This window comes from Anomaloglossus baeobatrachus, chromosome 4, assembly GCF_048569485.1.
Source record: "Anomaloglossus baeobatrachus isolate aAnoBae1 chromosome 4, aAnoBae1.hap1, whole genome shotgun sequence".
Taxonomy (NCBI): Eukaryota; Metazoa; Chordata; class Amphibia; order Anura; family Aromobatidae; genus Anomaloglossus; species Anomaloglossus baeobatrachus.
Window position 1 is genome coordinate 520,940,464 of NC_134356.1, and position 19,360 is coordinate 520,959,823.

A 19,360-nucleotide genomic window follows, 5' to 3' on the forward strand; every position below is an offset into this window, starting at 1 on the left:
CCATCGGCAGTACTCCCCTTGCCGCGAACCACGGGTGGCATCACGAACTATCCCTTGTAAATAACCCCCCCCTTTACATTTGAAGTGGCCGTGGAGGTGTGGAGACCCTCGAGCCACGGCAACCCCGGATCCGAGCAGTTTGACTGCTGCAGGGGCGGCACACAAGCTCATATGGCTATACTGACGGAAAAATAAAAAAAAGTTAAGGCTCTTGCAATAAAGGGAGGAAAAAATGAAAAGTAAAAACAGAAAATCCCCGGGGATGAAGGGGTTAAACAATCCGCGGCTCCAGCACTGTGGATTCTGCCGTCCTGGCTGCACACACAGGTCCTGAGCACAGGACACGTCTGCTGCTGCCCTCTAGCGTCCACAGGAGAATGTTCCGAGGATTCCAAGTGGACGCTGGAATGGAGTGGCTGAGAGACGTGACGTCCGTGGTCACGTGATAATACTTTTAACTACACAATTCCCGGCGATAACATTCGGATAAGTGACCACGCATACAGTCTGTTGACGCTCCCATTGGTTGCGCTTACTCGGAGGCTCCACCTCCTTAGGGGCGGGGCTTTCGTGGAACATTGGAAATAGTTGTTGTGCGAGGAGGCCGCTATGGCCCATGTGATGTGCGAGAGCCAATCAGTGATCGGGAAACGGTGACCCGCATCGGACTGAGGAGGAAGTTGTTGCAGGACGAGTCCCGGAGAACCGGAGCTATGACCCGTGAGTATGTGTGACTGTGGGGCCGGTCACGTGTCTACTCCCGAGCAGAATATGCAGTTGAAAGATGACTTTATGGCGGGGAGCGGAGAGGACGGAGCCTGCGGCCTGCATGCCACGTCTACAAGGCCTGGAGCCGGGAGTGAGCCAGCGTGTACCGTTACCCCCCCGGTAGTGCTCAGTGTAGCCGGGGTTAGTCCTCGTTGTGCCCGGCCCGTAATGTCCTCGCCGCGGGAACTTCCAGCAGTGCTGGGGCAGCGCGTGTCCGGCAGCTCTGGGCTTAAAGGGGGTTTCCATCCGTGATTAGACACAGTAACTCTCACCATACTGATCCCCTTACCTGCCCGCTCTGTGCAGACGTCAGGACCACTTACACTGCAGGCTAATGGCGAGCAAGTGTGAAATACGCTTCATGGTTACCTTAGTGTAAACCGGCTGCCGGTCACCGGATGAACGAGGAAAGCGCTGCTTCACGGTTGAAATGATCTTTTATGTAGCATGATGTCATTGTCCTGTGTAATGACGGCAGCCTGTGTGCTCTGAGCCCTCAGTATGGACCACTCGGTGCACAACATTAATTTCGGTCTGCTCGTTTAAAGACAGTCTTGGCACTTTTACCGACTCTTCGATATTGCCCTGATGTGGTGGCAATCGGGATAATAAAGAGTTAATGACAGCCCACAGCTGCCACTAAGCCCTAGATCAATAATGGGAGGTGTCTGACTGAGACCCCCCCCCCCCCATCACTAATCTGTAAGGGAACAGACATAAATACACAACAAAATAATCCTTTATTTGGAATAAAAGACCAAAACCCATTCTTTCACCATTTTATAAACCTCCAAAGCAACCCTGCAGGTTCAGCGTAATCCACACGAGGTCCCACAACGCTTCCAGCACTACCACATCTGAAGCTCACATTAAGCGCCATAGAGCATGACTGCCCGCTGTGAGGTTCAAGCAGAGACTGAGTGAGCCATCGTGATGTCACTCAGGTTAGCCGCGGCCACAGCTGGAGTCCTCCACCAGCAAATCACCTGAGTTTTGTCACCACTGATCGGGCATCTCACTTCAGTTGCTGACTGAACCTCACAGCGGGTGGTCATCTTTTATGGCTGCTCAGTGAATTCAGATGGAGCAGTTCTAGAAGCGTCATGGGACTTCATGTGGATTCCATCAGACTTGCAGGGGTGTTTTTGGGGTTAATGTGGTGAAAGGTGTTTGTTGTGTTTTTTTTTTTCTTTCCCCTTTTATTTCAAATAGAGAATTATTTGGGTGTTTGTTTATTTACTTTCACTTACAGATTAGTGATGGGGGGGTTCTCATAGACTCCTTCCATTACTGAACTAGGGCTTAGTGGCATCTATGGGCTGCCATTAATTCCTTATTATCTCAACTGCCATCGCACAAGGGCAACGGAAAGAGCCGGGTCCGGCGCCACTTCTGGGGCAGCTGTGGGCTGCTATTGTTAGGCAGGCAAGGGCGAAATAACCACGGCCCTTTCCGCCCTAATAATATCAGCCCCCAGTTGTCTGCTGGACCCTGGCTTGTTTTAGAAAAATGGGGAAGTCCACATCTTTTTTTTTTTTTAGTAATTCCATACAAAAAGGCATAGACATTATATAGAGTCATGCCAATGAAAACCCCAAAAGTCATATCAGAAAATTAGAATATTATATAAGACCGACTGAAAAAATGATTTTAAACTCAGAAATGTTGGCGCCTACTGAAGAGTCTGTACAGTAAATGCCTCAATACTTGGTCGGGCTCCTTTTGGATGAATTACCGTATTTTTCGGATTAGAAGACGCACTTTTCCTCCCAAAAAATTGGGAAGAAAATGAGGGGTGCGTCTTAAAATCCGAATGTATCTTACAGGGGGTGGTGAAGTCACAGGAAGCATGGGCAGTGCTATGCGCTGTAGTCTTGGTGCGGCGCTGCAGCTGATGAGGCACGGACAATTCTGAAGATGTCGGCGGTGAGGGCTGCAAATAATGGCGCCCAGACTCTGCACGTGCGCAGATGGAGCTCTTGGATGAAGATCATCTATGCACGCGTCGCCTCCGGCCCATTCTTGTCCCAGCATCGGACTTAAGGAAAATGGTGCCCGGAGGTGGCGTGTGCGCAGATGAGATCTCGGCTTGTCATTGAGCCGATAACGTAATCTGCGCACACGTCGACTCCGGGCGCTATGTCTTTGAAGTCCGCACCGCTGACATGTTCAGAATGGCCCTAGCCAAAGCAGTGCCTGCAGCCCCAGCACAGCGTAGTGATCATCTGGGCCCCTCCTGCACTGCCCGCAGCATCGATGTACTCCATCACCGCCCCTGCCTCCTGTGACCCCCACCCTGCTCCATCACCGCTGCCGCCCCCTCCCTGATAAGACACCACTGGATTATAAAACAGACCCCATATTTATTTTTTCTCTCTAAATTTGGGGTGCGTATTATAATCTGGTGGCTCTTATAAACCGAAAAATACGGTACTGCATCATTGTGGCATGAAGACGATCAGCCTGTGGCACTGCTGAGGTGTTATGGAAGCCCAGGTTGCTTTGATAACAGCCTTCAGCTTGTCTGCATTGTTGGGTCTGTTGTCTCTCATCTTCCTCTTGACAATACCGTATAGATTCTCTATGGGGTTTAGGTCAGGTGAGTTTGCTGGCCAATCACGCACAGTGATACTGTGGTTATTAAACCAGGTATTGGTACTTTTGGCAGTGTGGACAGCTGGCAAGTCCAGCTGGAAAATGAGATTTCCATCTCCAATAAGCTTGTTGGCAGAGGGGAAACATGAAGTGCTCAAAAATTTCCTGGTAGACGGCTGCGCTGACTTTGGTCTTGATAAAACACAGTGGACCTACACCAGCAGATGACATGGCTCCCCAAACCATCACTGACTGTGGAAACTTCACACTAGACCTCAAGCAGCTTGGATTGTGGCCTCTCCACTCTTCCTCCAGACTCTGGGACCGCGATTTGTAAATGAAATGCAAAATTTATTTTAATCTGAAAACACCTACACCTTGGACCACTGAGCAACAGTCCAGTTATTTTTCTCCTTGGCCCAGGTAAGACGCTTCTGGTGTTGTCTATTGGTCATAAGTGGCTTGGCCCCAGGAATGCGACATTTGTAGCCCATGTCCTGGATATGTCTGTGTGTGGTGGCTCCTGAAGCACTGACTCCAGCAGCAGTCCATTCCTTGTGAATCTCCAACAAATTTTTGAATGGTCTTTTCTTAACAATCCTATCAAGGCTGTGGTTATCGCAGTTGCTTGTGCACCTTTTTCTATGACACTTTTTCCTTCCACTCAACCTTCCATTAATGTGCTTGGATACTGCACTCTGTGAACAGCCAGTGTCTTTGGCGATGACCTTTTGTGGCTTACCGTCCTTGTGAAGTGTCTCAATTACTGCCTTCTGGACATCTTGTCAAGTCAGCAGTGTAAGGGTATGTGCGCACTAGGCGTTTTTTTCACGCTGCGTTTTTATGTGCGTTTTTCTCAAAAAACGCACCCGCGGCTAAAAAAACGCATGCGTTTTTGCCGCGATTTGGTGCGTTTTTTGCTGCGTTTTTGCTCACTGCATTTTTAATCAGTGCACAATGCCATTAAAGATTGTTGATGAAAAAAAAAAAAAAAAAAGGTCTGATGTCATTTCCTTCTTCAAAATGTTCATTGTATGCAGGAGAGCAGACAGCTGCAGAACTAGTGTATGCAGGAGAGCAGACAGCAGCTGCAGAACTACAAGGCTCTGCATCCTCCATTCACTAGTGTATGCAGTTTTTTGCCCAAAAAGAAAAAAAAAATGACATGGGCTTCGCCATATTTTTGTATGCTAGCCGGGTACAGCAGGCAGGTACGGGCTGCCCCCAACCCCCAGCTGCCTATTTGTACCCGGCTGGGAACCAAAAATATAGAGAAGCCCTTTTTTTTAATTATTTCATGAATTTCATGAAATAATTAAAAAAAAAAAAAAATGACGTGGGCTTCGCCTAATTTTTGAGTCCAGCCGGGTACAACTAGGCAGCTGGGGATTGGAATCCACAGTGCAGGGTGCCCAAGATCTCTGGGCACCCCCACTGCGAATTGCAGTCCGCAGCCACCCCAGAAAATGGCGCTTTCATAGAAGCGCCATCTTCTGGCGCTGTATCCAACTCTTCCAGCTGCCCTGAAGCCGGGTGGCTAGCTGGGTAATAATGGAGTTAGGGCTAGCTGTATATTATCAGCTAGCCCTAAGCCCGAAATTCATGGTGTCACGCCAATATTAGACATGGCCACCATGAATTTCTAGTAATGATAAAAAAAAAAAAACACACAGAAATTTTTTTTTATTAGAAATAAAACACAACACAATTAGTGACTCCATCTTTATTGAAATAAACCCCCCTCCGCAGTAATCCTGGGTTAGGGTCCCACGCCGTCCAATCCGGATCCAATATCATCTGATCGGTTTGCTGGAAGGCAAAGCGATCAGATGATGTGTCAGGATCAAGTGCCTGAATCACATCACACATCAGCTGATTGTATAAAAGCCGGTTATACAATCAGCTGATGCATCAGTAGAAAAAAAAAAATAATACTCACTTATGTGCTGTGCTGATTACCGGCAGCTCCTAGAGCGATCGATTGGACAGGAGTCTGATCCCGTCCGATCGCTGCAGGAGCTGCCGGCTATCAGCTGATGAAGTCCCCTGACAGCAGGATCAGCTGATAGCCGGCCGGGCGCGAAAAAGCCGGCGAGACTACGATCAGCTGATGCGTCAGGTGACTGCATCAGGTGATCCACCGCCAGGTCCTGCAAGCAAGGTCCTGCCCCGGGGAGACTGCACACAGCCAGAGCGGCGGGACCGGGACAGGAGCGGACATGGCACCGGGACCCTGCAGACAGGTGAGTATATATGACATTTTTTTTTTTCTACTGTTCACTTTGGTTTTCGCCGCTGCCTCCACCTCCCGCCCAGACATGGCGCCGCACGGAGCTGACATGGCACCGGGCGGGAGGTGGACGCAGCGGTGACGGTACCGGGAGGATTCATGCTTCTGTGTTTACCAACAGAAGGAATCCTCTTCCTGTACACGTCACTGTAGTACCCACCCCTTGCGTTTATAGCTGCGTTTTTAGTCATAAAAACGCAGCTATATTTGCAATGTGCCTTTTTCATTGCGTTTTTGAACATCTCATTGAACTCAATGGGTGAAAAACGCAGTGAAAAACGCAGAAATAATTGACATGCTGCGTTTTTGTGGTCACCACAAAAACGCAGCTAAAAAAAAACGCTGTGTGCGGACAGCACTTATGAAAACCCATTGACATTGCTGGGGAAGCAATGTCACTGCGTTTTCAGCACAAAAATAAAGTTGGTTGAACACAGACCTTTGGAAAAAAAAACCTGTGATGTCATTTCCTTCTCCACATTCTGTTTGGATAAATGGGAGGGCTTGGAATGGAAGGAGCACCATTTGAATTTTGGAAAAGTTGAAATAAACTTAGCGCACCATGTCACATTAGCAGAGCCCCTTGGGTACCTATACGTCAGAAAACCCCCACAAGTGACCCCATTTTGGAATCTGCACCCCTCAAGGATTTTATTCAGGAGTATATTAAGCATTTTGAATCCACAGCTACTTCACCCAAAATGTTGCTGTAGCAACAATATTCTCACTTTTAGGCCCGTTTCACACGTCAGTGAAAAACAGTGACGTTTTTCACTGGCGTGTAAAACATGCACATGTCCCTCCGTGTGCCGTGAATCACGGCACACATTGGTTGTCTAAGTGCAATCCGGGCTCCGTTCTCCGTGGCCCGTGATTGCACTTAGAGATTAACTCACCTGTGCCCGCTCCCGCTCTCCATGGTGCTGATCGCTCACGCGGTGCAGCATCCGGCTGGCGCTGACCCCCGCAGCAGCTGCTTCCGGGTCGGCTGTGTCGCACATCATGAATATGCGCGACAATAATGAGCCGGCTCAGAAGCAGCCGGCAGAACGGGCTGCAGAGGACATCGCTGGACGCCGGGAGAGTAAAAATGATTTTTATTTTAAAAGCACTTTTTTTCTGGCACGTGTTTCACGGACCACACCACTGCGTGGTCCGTGGAACATCAGTGATGCCAGAAAAAAATGGACATGTCTCCGTGCGGCAATCACGCACACGCGGGTACGCTGCACGGAGACACGTGCAGTGAAAAATCACTGATGTGTGAGCAGACCCATTCATTATAATGTGTCTGCGTAAGTAAGTGATTCTGGTACGTTTAAAAAAAAAAGCACAAACGTCCCAGAATCACTGACGTGTGAAACAGGCCTAAGGCTATGTGGCCATGATCCAGCGACACGGCGTCCAGTACACAGTGTCAGCCTCCTGCAGAGATGTGAGTGTTGTCCACGGGAGAACGCAGCTGGCCATGCCCACGATTTGGGTTCAGGCTGCTGTGGAGCTCTATGCTACCTGCAGAGAACACTCTCGTCTCCGCAGCATAAATTGACATGCTGAGGCTCGGGAAGCTGCGCCACCGGTCGGTTTATGCTGCGGAGAAAAGAAGCACAGTGGGCATGAGATTTCTAAAAATCCTTCCACTGTGCTTCTACTGCACAACGCAGCGTCATGGACGCAGGGAAAACAATCTGCGCCCAAAACGCTGCAAACACCGATTGTGGGCATCCAGCCTAAAAAGCGTCAATGGAGGTCAAATATATATACAACGTCCCACCCCCCCCCCCCTGCATATTCTAAGCTGGCACCTTTAGTACCTTTCATGTGGCACTAAAGGGTGCCTAGCCTAGTTTTTATCACAAAAACAAAAAAAAAAAATGGCGTGGGGGCCCTCCTATTTTTGATAGCCAGTCAGGGTAAAGCAGACAGCTGTAGCCTGCAAACCACAGCTGGCAGCTTCATCTTGTCTGGTGATCAATTTGGAGGGCTCCCCAGGTTTTTTTTTTTTATTTATAAATAAAAATAATAAAAAAAAATAACATGGGGTCCCCCCAAATTAGATCACCAGCCAAGGTGAAGCTGACAGCTGAGGTCTGGTATTCTCAGGGTGGGAAGAGCCATGGTTATTGGACTCTTCCCAGCCTAAAAATAGCAGGCCACAGCCGCCCCAGAAGTGGCGCATCCATTAGATGCGCCAATCCTGGCGCTTCGCCCCAACTCATCCCGCGCCCTGGTGCGTTGGCTAACGGGGTAATAAATGGGGTTGATACCAGATGTGTAATGTCACCTGGCATCAAGCCCAGCAATTAGTGATGTCACGGCGTCTATCAGACACCCGACATAACTAATTGACAGTAAACAAAAGCAAAAAAAGACAACAAAAAAATTTTTATTAGAAAAAACACTCCCCAAATCATTCCCTTGTTCTCCAATTTAATAAAAAAAATGGGTCCGCAGAAATCCATTTGGATGTCCCACGTCGGCTCTGGACCTTCTAGAATATGGGGGCACGTTCAGGGAACGTATCCCCCATTTTCTAGGAGGGCAGACCCTCCATTTGAGGAGAGTGGGTGCCAAAAATCTGCACCCACTCTCCCCGGGTCACAGCTGCAGAGTGCCGAGCAGCAGCACAGCTCTCTGAACACAGTGCTGGCTGTCAGCTGCTCGGCACATGTGACCGGCCGGCGTCTGCTGTGAAGGAGGAGGGAGCCGCGGGGGATCAGCGCTGCGACCGGACAGGTATGTATGACACCGGGGGGAATTGGGGTGAACGGGCAGGGCCTGGGTGCATTTTTCTGTCGCATGTCTCGAGGCACATGCGACAGATAACATAGGAGCAGGGCGGCCGGTGCGCTACTGTGCGCGCGGCCATGTTGGATTTTCGGGAGGGGGGTCGGGGGTCGGGGCGGGCACTTTGGCGACACCGGGGGCTTTGCCAGGAAGTGAGGTCAACAGGAAACCTCTTGACCTCACTTCCAGGTAAATGCCTGCGTTCTGGCGTGCCGACAAAGGCCGCGGACCGCAACAAAAAAGCAGGTCCATGCGGTGTAGCTGCGTTCTGACCCCACATCATTGATTTCAATGGGGGAGAGAACGCAGCCACAACGCACAAAAGAAGTGACATGCTGCTTTTCTTTCCGCACCGATTTTTGGCATCCAAAACGCTGCGGAAAGAAACGCAGCGTGTGCACTGATTTTTCAGCTTTCCCATACACTTTGCTGGGAAAGCTGAACGCATGCAATTTGCCACTGAAACGCTGCGGTTCAAAACGCAGCGTTTCCGCGGTAAAAAACGCAACGTGTGCACACAGCCTTACCCATGATTGTGTAGCCTACTGAACCAGACTAAGGGACTATTTTTAACTCTTAGGAAGCCTTTGCAGGAGTTTTGTGGTAATTATTCTATTTGTCTGAGCTAATGACTTGGGTTTTTATTGGCTGTAAGCCATAATTATCAACATTAACAGTAATAAACTCTTGAAATAGATCACTCTGTGTGTAATGAGTCTATATAATATATGCGGTCCCCTTTTTGTATTGAGTTACTGAAATATTTTTGATATTCTAATTTGAGATGCACTTGTAGATAGATTAGTGATTTATTAAAGAAAACCAACCAGCAGGATTTTGCTATATGAAGTAAAGGCAGTGCCATACTAGCACTAAGATGCTGAGACCAGGCATACCTGTTGTAGAAATATGTGATGCTTGGTAGAATGCACTGCACTTTGACATGCGCAGTGCGGCGGGCCTTTGTGTGTCTGGTCCTCTATGATGTGCCCACTTTATTTGAATATCGCGCCACCATTGCTGTTGTTGGCGGCGCTTTCTCATTGACACAGTAATTCTGTCTTTATGGCAATGGATACATAGGTAAGGATGGTTGACCTCGGGGAGATCAACATCCAACACCGCGGAGACACCATCACGTGTTTCTCAACGCAGTGACACTAGAACAAGGCCCCTTGGGAAAATATGCAAAACAAGAATGCCGCAGAGACACCATCACATGTTTCTCAACGCTGGCAGGAAACTAGCCAGGTCTTTCACCAGGAAGGAACAACCACGGGAAGGGCAGTCTCCAGTCAAGGAAACCGCCTATGCCAAACATGATATCCATCCATGTCTGTGGATGGATACCATGTTGGGCATAGGCGGTTTCCTTGACTGGAGACTGCCCTTCCCGTGGTTGTTACTGACCGGTGAAAGACCTGGCTAGTTTCCTGCCAACTTTGAAAAACATGTGATTGGTGTCTCCGCGGCATTCTTGTTTTGCACGTTTTTTATGGCAATGGAGTCCGTGCATGCGTGAACCGCGATTTCTGGTGCCATTTTATTGAAGACACTGTATCAGAGAACACGGTGACTGTAAAGGAATAATGGTTCCTGGGGGGAAAAAATGGAGAGCACACGGAGAACGCATGGATGGCAAGTGAGGAAAAAAATAGTCCTACTCTCCTGGATGAGAATGGGACCGTTTTTTTATACACGGAGTATGCAGATCAGGGCTGTGGAGTCTGTAAGCCAAACCTGCGACTCCGACTCCTCAATTTCCCTTGCCTCGACTCAGACTCCCATATATATTGCTTATATTTTAGTGAAAAATGTATTGTAGTCCAATGTGAACATCACACATTTAATCATTTTTATGATACAATAATCAAGATATTTAGATAACATGAAATATATTTATTGGAATACAACTTTAGAACACAAACTGTAATAAATTGCAAATATGTAATACACTATGTAATACATACAGTACAGACCAAATGTTTGGACACACCTCATTCAAAGAATTTTCTTTATTTTCATGACTGAAAATTGTAGATTCACATTGAAGGCATCAAAACTATGAATTACAACATGTGGAATGAAATTAAAGTATGAAACAACTGAAAATATGTCTTATATTCTAGGTTCTTCAAAGTAGCCACCTTTTGCTTTGATTACTGCTTTGCACACTCTTGGCATTCTCTTGATGAGCTTCAAGAGGTAGTCACCAGAAATGGTTTTCCAACAGTCTTGAAGGAGTTCCCAGAGATGCTTAGCACTTGTTGGCCCTTTTGCCTTCACTCTGCGGTCCAGCTCACCCCAAACCATCTCTATTGGGTTCAGGTCTGGTGACTGTGGAGGCCAGGTCATCTGGCGTAGCACCCCATCACTCTCCTTCTTAGTGGAATAGCCCTTACACAGCCTGGAGGTGTGTTTGGGGTCAATGTCTTGTTGAAAAATAAATTATGGTCCAACTAAACGCAAACCGGATGGAATAGCATGCCGCTGCAAGATGCTGTGGTAGGCATGCTGGTTCTGTATGCCTTCAATTTTGAATAAATCCCCCAACAGTGTCAGCAGCAAAGTACCCCCACACCATCACACCTCCTCCTCCATGCTTTATGGTGGGAACCAGGTGTGAGAGTCCATCCGTTCACCTTTTCTACAAAGACACAGCGGTTGAATCCAAAGATCTCAAATTTGGACTCATCAGACCAAAGCACAGATTTCCACTGGTCTAATGTCCATTCCTTGTGTTCTTTAGCCCAAACAAGTCTCTTCTGCTTGTTGCCTGTCCTTAGCAGTGGTTTCCTAGTAGCTATTTTACCATGAAGGCCTGCTGCACAAAGTCTCCCCTTAATAGTTGTTACCCTATGTAAGTGGCAGAGAACAGTTTTCAACAAAAACATAGTAAATAACATTTGTGCAGTCTATGAATTTGTTGTAAGAAATAGAATTGCCTCCATCAGATCCTCATTCGCAGATGACCTCAAATCTGACCTAATAATTTTAAGGCTAGAGAACAGCCTCTCTACAGTAACTTGGGTTGGAGGCAAAGCCTTAACCACTTGGGAAACATCTCTAACAATTTCCGGGTATAATGGAATTGCCTCATGCACAGTCAGTTTTGATGAACGGTTGAATTTTTCTATTTCTTTGAGAGCAAGTGAAAACTTTTGCTGAAATATGGTAAATCTGCTTGCTATAGGAGACGGAGTGAAATATTTCTCCTTACGGCAACGCTTTGCCTGCTCCATGTCATCCAAATACTTGTCAAAGTTAAACTCATCTGATGAGGAGAAGATATGGCAGCAGTAGCCCTGTCAGGACCTAAGCCCACTTGCGCCTGGCAGTCCTTTAGGCCACTCATCCGAACTGCTACTTCAGTCAGAGCTTCTTTTCCTTTAGTAAGCTGTTTATCATCAAGCAGTATACGATGACTTGGGTCTACATAAACAGCTGCCAGAAAATTTTTATTTTCCAATAAACATGTCTCTCTGTTTCCTTGAAGCAGAAGTGCTATCTGCGATTTAAACCTCCTCTTTGGGATAGGAAAAATAGCAAGTTCTTCCACTCCCGTATGAAAAAGCCAGGAGTTTTGCTGTTCTTCTGTTGTAATATCTGTTTGTTCCTCAGTTACATGAACAGCACCTTCCATCTCAAACATACTGAATCCTAAATTTTCTTCTAGCTGTTGTTCATTACGCTCATTCATCAGTTTAATTGTACTTATGTGTGAAGCATTGTCCGTTACAATGGCAAGAACCTGTTCTTTTTCGAGTTCATAATCTTGCAGAACTTTTTCCACTAAGGCCTGGAGAAACTAATGTGATGAGCTTTAGTATCTTTTACTGCCAGTGTCTTAGTAAGTAAGAATGTCTTTGTTGTCACAAACATATCGATATCTATTTGTTATATATTTTAGGAGTCGGACCCTTTTATACCGTCTCTGACTCCACAGCCCTGATGCAGATACCAAGTGTGTGTGTGTGTGTGTGTGTGTGTGTGTGTGTGTGTGTGTGTGTGTGTGTGTGTGTGTGTGTGTGTGTGTGATATGTAATTTAAAGGGTTTTATAAAAAAAAATTTTAACATTTGTAAGAAAAAAAATTTCCTTGTTTTCTGTGACCCTGTAATGTTCTAACTTTTTGTGATCTGGGGCTGTTTGAGGGCTTATTTATTTATTTTATTTTTTTTTGCATACTGAGCGAATGGTTTAACTGATACCGTTTTGGGGTGCATGTGATGTTTTCATTGCCCCCTTTGTTATATTTTGTTCGGACTATACCAATTTTTTTTTTCTTTTTTCAATCCATGTGGCGCACACGCATGTACATGTGTTCCAATGGTGACTTGTCTGTTTTTGGTCCACAGCACTGATGTCACATGGACCGCACACTGATGTGACTCGTACTGGAGGGCATCCATTCACTAAATGGAGTTTTATACTTGCCGGTCTCTGGCGCTGTTGTTGCTTCTGGGTCCTGCTCATTATACCTCATGACTATTCACTGAGCTGTCTATGGACCCAGAAGCAAGTGCAACAGCAACGCCGGAGACAGGTAAGTATACAAATTTATGCTGTACATGTGTTATCCGGCTGTCAAAAGGATAGCACACGGGTGGCCATACGGACCTGCACCATCACACGTGCGTTTAATGCAGTACTCTCCTAGCACTGATCCATCACAGACAGTGACTAATGGTAGAAGTCCCAAGTTTTTGTACACTTAATTCACTTGTGTGAGCAAAGGATTAGGCATCTTGAAATCAAAGATTCTCACTTGCTCTTGCTCTGGTGTCTGCCAAATCTGCAGTTTTTTTCAACTTACCGGTGTATAGGCATCAAAGTATATAGGAATTGTGCTTTGTTCATATACCGTATTTTTCGGACTATAAGACGCACCGGACTATAGGATGCACCCTGGTTTTAGAGGAGGAAAATAGGAAAATAAAACTTTAAGCAAAAAAATGTGGTCATGACACACTGTTATGGGGTGAGGATCTGCTGCTGACACTGTTATTGGGGTAATGTCCCCAAATTCTCTACTAAGGTACCCCATCCTGGTAATGATCCTTCTGACTTGTATATGCTCACATACTCCCATCCTGTTCATATACCCCCATCCTACTGATATACCCCCCATCCATCCTGCTCATATTCCCCCATCCATCCTGTTCATATACCCCCATCCTGTTCATATACACCCCCCCCCCATCCATCCATCCTGCTCATATACTCCCATCCTGCTATATGCCCCCATCGTGCTCATATACCATCCTGGTATATGGCCTGTATCCTATAGCACAGAGAAAAAAAATAAACGTTTATACTCACCTTTTTTTCACTCCCTGCAGCACCGATCATCTTCCTCTCTGGCACGCTGACCTGTGTGTGTGGAGCAGTTCCCCTGCAGCATTGCGATGTCTTCCTGTCTGCCGATCAGCTGACCGGCACAGACAGGAAGACATCGCGTGCTGCAGGGGGACGGCTCCACACACGGGGACGGGTGAGTACACTGATTCACTGCACCCTGCGCTGATGATGACGCGCAGGGAGCAGTGAATACAGCCGCACATGATTACTCCAGGCTGTAATTGCCAGGGGTGATCATGCGGACCGGCTCTTTACTATGCGCGCGTCCCCGCTCGTCCTCCCGCCCACCTATCAGCGCCGGCTTCTGCGCTGAGAAATGGGCGGGAGGATGGGCGTGCATATTAAATGAGCGGGTCCACGTGGTCACGGCAGTCTGCTACAGCCTGCTCGTGCCCCCGATGACCCGCTCCACCCTCATTCCCGGCTGCAGCCCTATAGTCAGACCATAAGACGCACCCCCAACTTTCCCCCAACCTCTGGGGGAAAAAAACTGCGTATTATGGTCCGAAAAATACGGTAGTTGTGTGCAGTAATGACAGTTTTGACCTTTTCCCTTAACCCTCCAGAGTACAAGGACCTAGAACAGCCCTGACGTTCCTATTTTATCACAAATTCCAAATGAAAGCTCTTGTCATTGATCCATAATGTAAAGTAATTTATTTTAATTCTACAGGTGGAAATCAGCGTGAACTTGCACGCGCAAAAAACATGAAAAAAAATCCAGACAAGGGGAAGAAGGCAGATGATGGCTTATCCGCTGCTGCACGAAAGCAGAGGTAAGGTGTATGGGTACATCTGTCTTCTGTGAATTACAATTGTACTGTCTCCAGATGCATGTAGGTAAACATCTGGTGCATAATGACTTCCTGCTGCCTCCGTTCTAGACCTTGTGTAATATCTTTATTGCCTCTCTAAGGTGGCATTACAACCTTGGACTCTTATGGCATATGCCACAAGTCTTCTGACCGAGGGTGGGACCGGTTGCTTTCTCAAGAGCATGGCCCCATTTCTCATCTTCAGGAATTGAGGAGACTGCATTTTCCAAAAGAGCCAAGCTACTTTTTAGTATGCCCAGGAAAATATCCCTTTAAAGGAACAATCCCTTCTTAAATGTGAAGATGCCCCAGTTAAAAAAAAAAAAAAACAAAAAAAAAACCCTCGTAATTGACATTTAGGTTCTGTGACTGCTGCAGCCCTTGTGTTGATGCTGATGACCTACAGCTCTCGCGTTTCTATCAGACAGAACACTTGCGTCTGATGGAACTGATTGCAGCGGGGTCATATATCATAACAATCCACGGCTGCTGGTGGGCTGCAGCCTTCACAATGTCAAATGACTGCCGGGAGACTGCCAACATCTCTGGAACTGTGTGTTTTTGTTTTTTTTGTTTACAATGTGGGGCACCTTGCTATTTAGGAAGATATTGTTCAGCAGTTAACGATCCCTCTCTAGCATTTTCTCATCAGTGACCAGTCATTCAGACCAGAGGCAAGTGGGGAGCTGGGGAAACACAGACAGGGAGGAGAAGACCCAGTGTACAGTCCAGCCCTGGTGCACCAAAATTTTAATTAGCAAAAAACATCAAATGGTGATTAACCCCTTCCTGACTTTGGACTTTGCACATGCACAAGAGCTGTTTAACACACTAAATGCCGCATTCGAAGTCGATCACAACATTTGTGACATCATCGCAAGGGCCCATACCTTGCCATGACTACCTTCGTATCATCCTTCTACGGCAAGCCTTTTAGACCATGTTAGGAGCATAGTCTAAAAGGCTTCTGTCACTCCATCACTAACAGGAGTAATGCAATTATACCACTAGGTAAAGTTCCATAGAGGGACTAAGTAAAAAGGTGTAAAAAAAAAAAAAACCCAATTCAAAATAAAGAAAAGAAAATATACAAAATATACCAATAAATACATATACACCGTGTGCAGAATTATTAGGCAAGTTGTATTGTAGAGGAATTTTTTTTTTAATTATTGATCAACAACTATGTTCTCAATCAACCCAAAAAACTCATAAATATCAAAGCTTAATATTTTTGGAAGTTGGAGTGATTTTTTTTTTTTTTTTTTTTAAATTTGACTATCATAGGAGGATATCTGTTTGTGCAGGTAGCTATTACTGTGCAGAATTATTAGGCAACTTAATAAAAACCAAATATATTCCCATCTCATTTGTTTATTTTCACCAAGTAAACCAATATAACTGCACAAAATTTAGAAATAAACATTTCAGACATGCAAAAACAAAACCCAAAACAATTAGTGACCAATATAGCCACCTTTCTTTATGATGACGGTCAACAGCCTACCATCCATAGATTCTGTCATTGCGTGCAGCAGCCACCACAGCCTCCAAGACACTCTTTCGAGAGATGTACTTTTTTCCCTCCCTGTAGATCTCACATTTTATGAGGGACCACTTCTTGGGGGTTCAGATCAGGTGAACAAGGGGGCCATGTCATTATTTTTTCCTCTTTTAGACCTTTACTGGCCAGCCACGCTGTGGAGTAGTTGGATGCATGTGATGGAGCATTGTCCTGTATGAAAATCATGTTTTTCTTGAACGATACCGACTTCTTCCTCTACCACTGCTTGAAGAAGTTGTCTTCCAGAAACTGGCAGTAGGTCTGGGAGTTGAGCTTCACTCCATCCTCAACCCAAAAAGGTCCCGCAAGTTCATCTCTGATAGCAGCCCATACCAGTACCCCACCTCCACCATGCTGGCATCTGAGTCGGAGTGGAGCTCTCTGCTCTTTACTAATCCATCCATCTGGCCCATCAAGAGTCACTCTCATTTCATCAGTCCATTAAACCTTTGACATATCAGTCTTAAGATATTTCTTGGCCCAGTCTTGACGTTTTATCTTATGTTTCTTGTTTATAGATGGTCGTTTTTCAGTCTTCCTTACCTTGGCCATGTCCCTGAGTATGGCACACCTTGTCCTTTTTGATACTCCAGTAACGTTGCAGCTCTGAAATATGGCCAAACTGGTGGCAAATGGCATCTTGGCAGCTTCACGCTTGATTTTCCTCAATTCATGGGCAGTTATTTTGCGCCTTTTTTGCCCAACACGCTTCTTGCGACCCTGTTGGCTATTTGCCATGAAACGCTTGATTGTTCGGTGATCACGTTTCAAAAGTTTGGCAATTTTTAAGACTGCTGCATCCCTCTGAAAGACATCTCACAATTTTGAACTTTTCAGAGCCCGTCAAATCTCTCTTCTCACCCATTTTGTCAAAGGAAAAGTTGCCTAATAATTAAGCTCACCTTATATAGGGTGTTGATGTCATTACACCACACCCCTCCTCATTACAGAGATGCACATCACCTGATTTACTTAATTGGTAGTTGGCTCTCAAGCCTATACAGCTTGGAGTAGGACAACATGTATAAAAAGTATCATGTGATCAAAATACTCATTTGCCTAATAAGTCTGCACACAGTGTCTTTATGTTTAAAATAAAAATAAACTAAAAGGACACATTTTGGTATCGCCGCATCCAGAACAACCTGATCTATAAAATTGTCACGCTATTTAACCCGGATATACAGAAAATTGCGGATGAAAGTGCAGAATAGGGTCTTACTAGGTAAGGTAACAGATAAAATAAGGCGATTGCACTCACCTATTAGGGTTGTGCCAGTCACAACTCCTAATTATGCATCAGAGATGGCGACCGCCGCAGCCCGAGATTGTCAGTAACGGTGGAGAAACCAGGTGTGTTCCGCGCTGTCACCAGAAAGTCCAGATGTTGATTATTTCAAATTTCTTTTACTCAGGTCGATATGTTTCAGAGCGCGCTCAGTCTCCTTCATCAGGACATTTTCTTTAATGTCTTAATGGAGACTTAGCTCTCTGAAAGGCGTTGACCTGAATAATGAAATTTTATTAATATTAATTTTCCTAACTTTATAAATGAAATTTTACGTTCACACTATTTAACCCCAAAATCGTAAAAACAAAATATGTGGCTTAAAACCCAATTCCCATGCCCCTGTCTTTTACTCCCCTTCCAGCCTCCCCCTTCTTTTTTTTTTTTTTTTTTTTTTTTTTTTTTTTTTAATTAGCCCAGCTCTGGTCGGTCTCTGGCATGATAATAAAGGAGAAAGAAGGTGGACTTAGGAAAATGAAAATAGTTTTTTTTTTTTTAAAACTTGTTACTAATAAAACTTAACATGAATATAGCACAGTTAAAATGGCATAGAAAATGGACCATCTATGCAGACATACAAAACAGACAAACATTAAAGAATCAAAGCAATGGCAATATCCTGACAGATTGATTAAATGTACATATAAAGGCCAAATTGCCTATTCAAAGTTGTCAGCTAAGAAGCAATGAGAAAATATCAGCAGTCAGCCCCCTGCAGGGCAAAGTGAGATTGAACCGGTCAGTGAATGAAATGTAAAAAGGATTAACTCAATTGAATAAGATAGATGAGCATCATACAAACCGGCTCAAAAAGGTAAAACCTGCAGGGGGGGACTGGCGGAAAGCACCCAACGCACGTTTCACGTGTCTTTGTGCTCGCTTTATCAAGTTTGTGACCTGCTGGCAGCTCCAGTGCTTCATGAAAGATGACTGAGATCACAAATTAGTATAATTCTTTGAGAGCCTCGTTCTTGCTCTTATATATTTTTGAGTACTTGTGATGTAACTTCTGACTTAAGGACAGCGAGAAATTGTGATCTCAGGAGGGCGCCGCGGGACTGGCGTAGGGATGAAAAAAAAGATGAAAACTGCTGGAGGGTGTGTTATACAGTAGGGAACAGTAACTTTTCGTTTTTTTAGCGCTGGAGTGGTGCTTTTAAATAAGAACCATAAAGCTGATTTTTGTCACCAAAGGTATACATTTAATCAGTATAACAGCCATGTCTTTATTTTATAGAGATGCTCAGATAATGCAAGAGAAGCAGAAAAAAGCAATGGAGAAAAAAGACGAGCCAAAATAGCATATGTGGATTGCATGTGATTGATGAAGATGACGACAATGCGATGATACATATCCCAAGTCCTGAACAAAAACATTTGGCTTTGGCTTTATTTGCCCCAATGCAGAGTTTACTTTCCGCTATCCGTAATTTTTAGCCTTTTTCCTTTTATCTAACTAGTTGCATAACTAGCCCCCCCATGCCTTGTGTACATATTATAAATATACCACCACTTTTGTTACAACCCTGCACCAATTTAATTTTATTTTTCCCCTTTTTCATTACGGCTTTCTCTGCATGCTGACCTAGCATTGGCTAAGTCAGCTGAAGCAAATGTGTTCTGATGGAAATCAAGGTTCAACAAGCAATTCACCATGATTTAAAGTAAATTGTCATTTTGTATTCACGGTGGACCCAGTCAGATATTGAATAAAGTGACTTTTTTTCCGTGAGTGGTGTTTTTTTTTATTTTTTTTGTTTTTAATTAAAAAAAATAAAAAATGGCTATTTTTCAAACTACAGTTTACAAAGGAGAATACCATTCTCCCACTAGGACTTGTCTAACCAGTTCATATAGTGCCTCATTCACATACATATTTAAAGGGAATCTGTT

The 19,360-nt window shown here is 45.3% G+C and overlaps 1 protein-coding gene across 1 annotated transcript; it reads left to right on the forward strand.

The window, feature by feature from the left end:
* Positions 1–613: 613 nt before the first annotated feature.
* On the forward strand, positions 614–19,199 carry SERF2 (small EDRK-rich factor 2). Its single transcript, XM_075342791.1, has 3 exons — positions 614–720; positions 14,474–14,576; positions 18,705–19,199. Exons 1-3 carry the CDS (start codon positions 714–716, stop codon positions 18,766–18,768), a joined length of 174 nt encoding a protein of 57 aa, XP_075198906.1. The 5' UTR covers positions 614–713; the 3' UTR covers positions 18,769–19,199.
* Positions 19,200–19,360: the final 161 nt, after the last annotated feature.

Excerpts from the sequence above, each read along its gene's own strand:
- SERF2 (XM_075342791.1), top strand. Across the intron at positions 14,577-18,704 it reads GCTGCTGCACGAAAGCAGAG|AGATGCTCAGATAATGCAAG; the intron begins GTAAGGTGTATG and ends TTTATTTTATAG.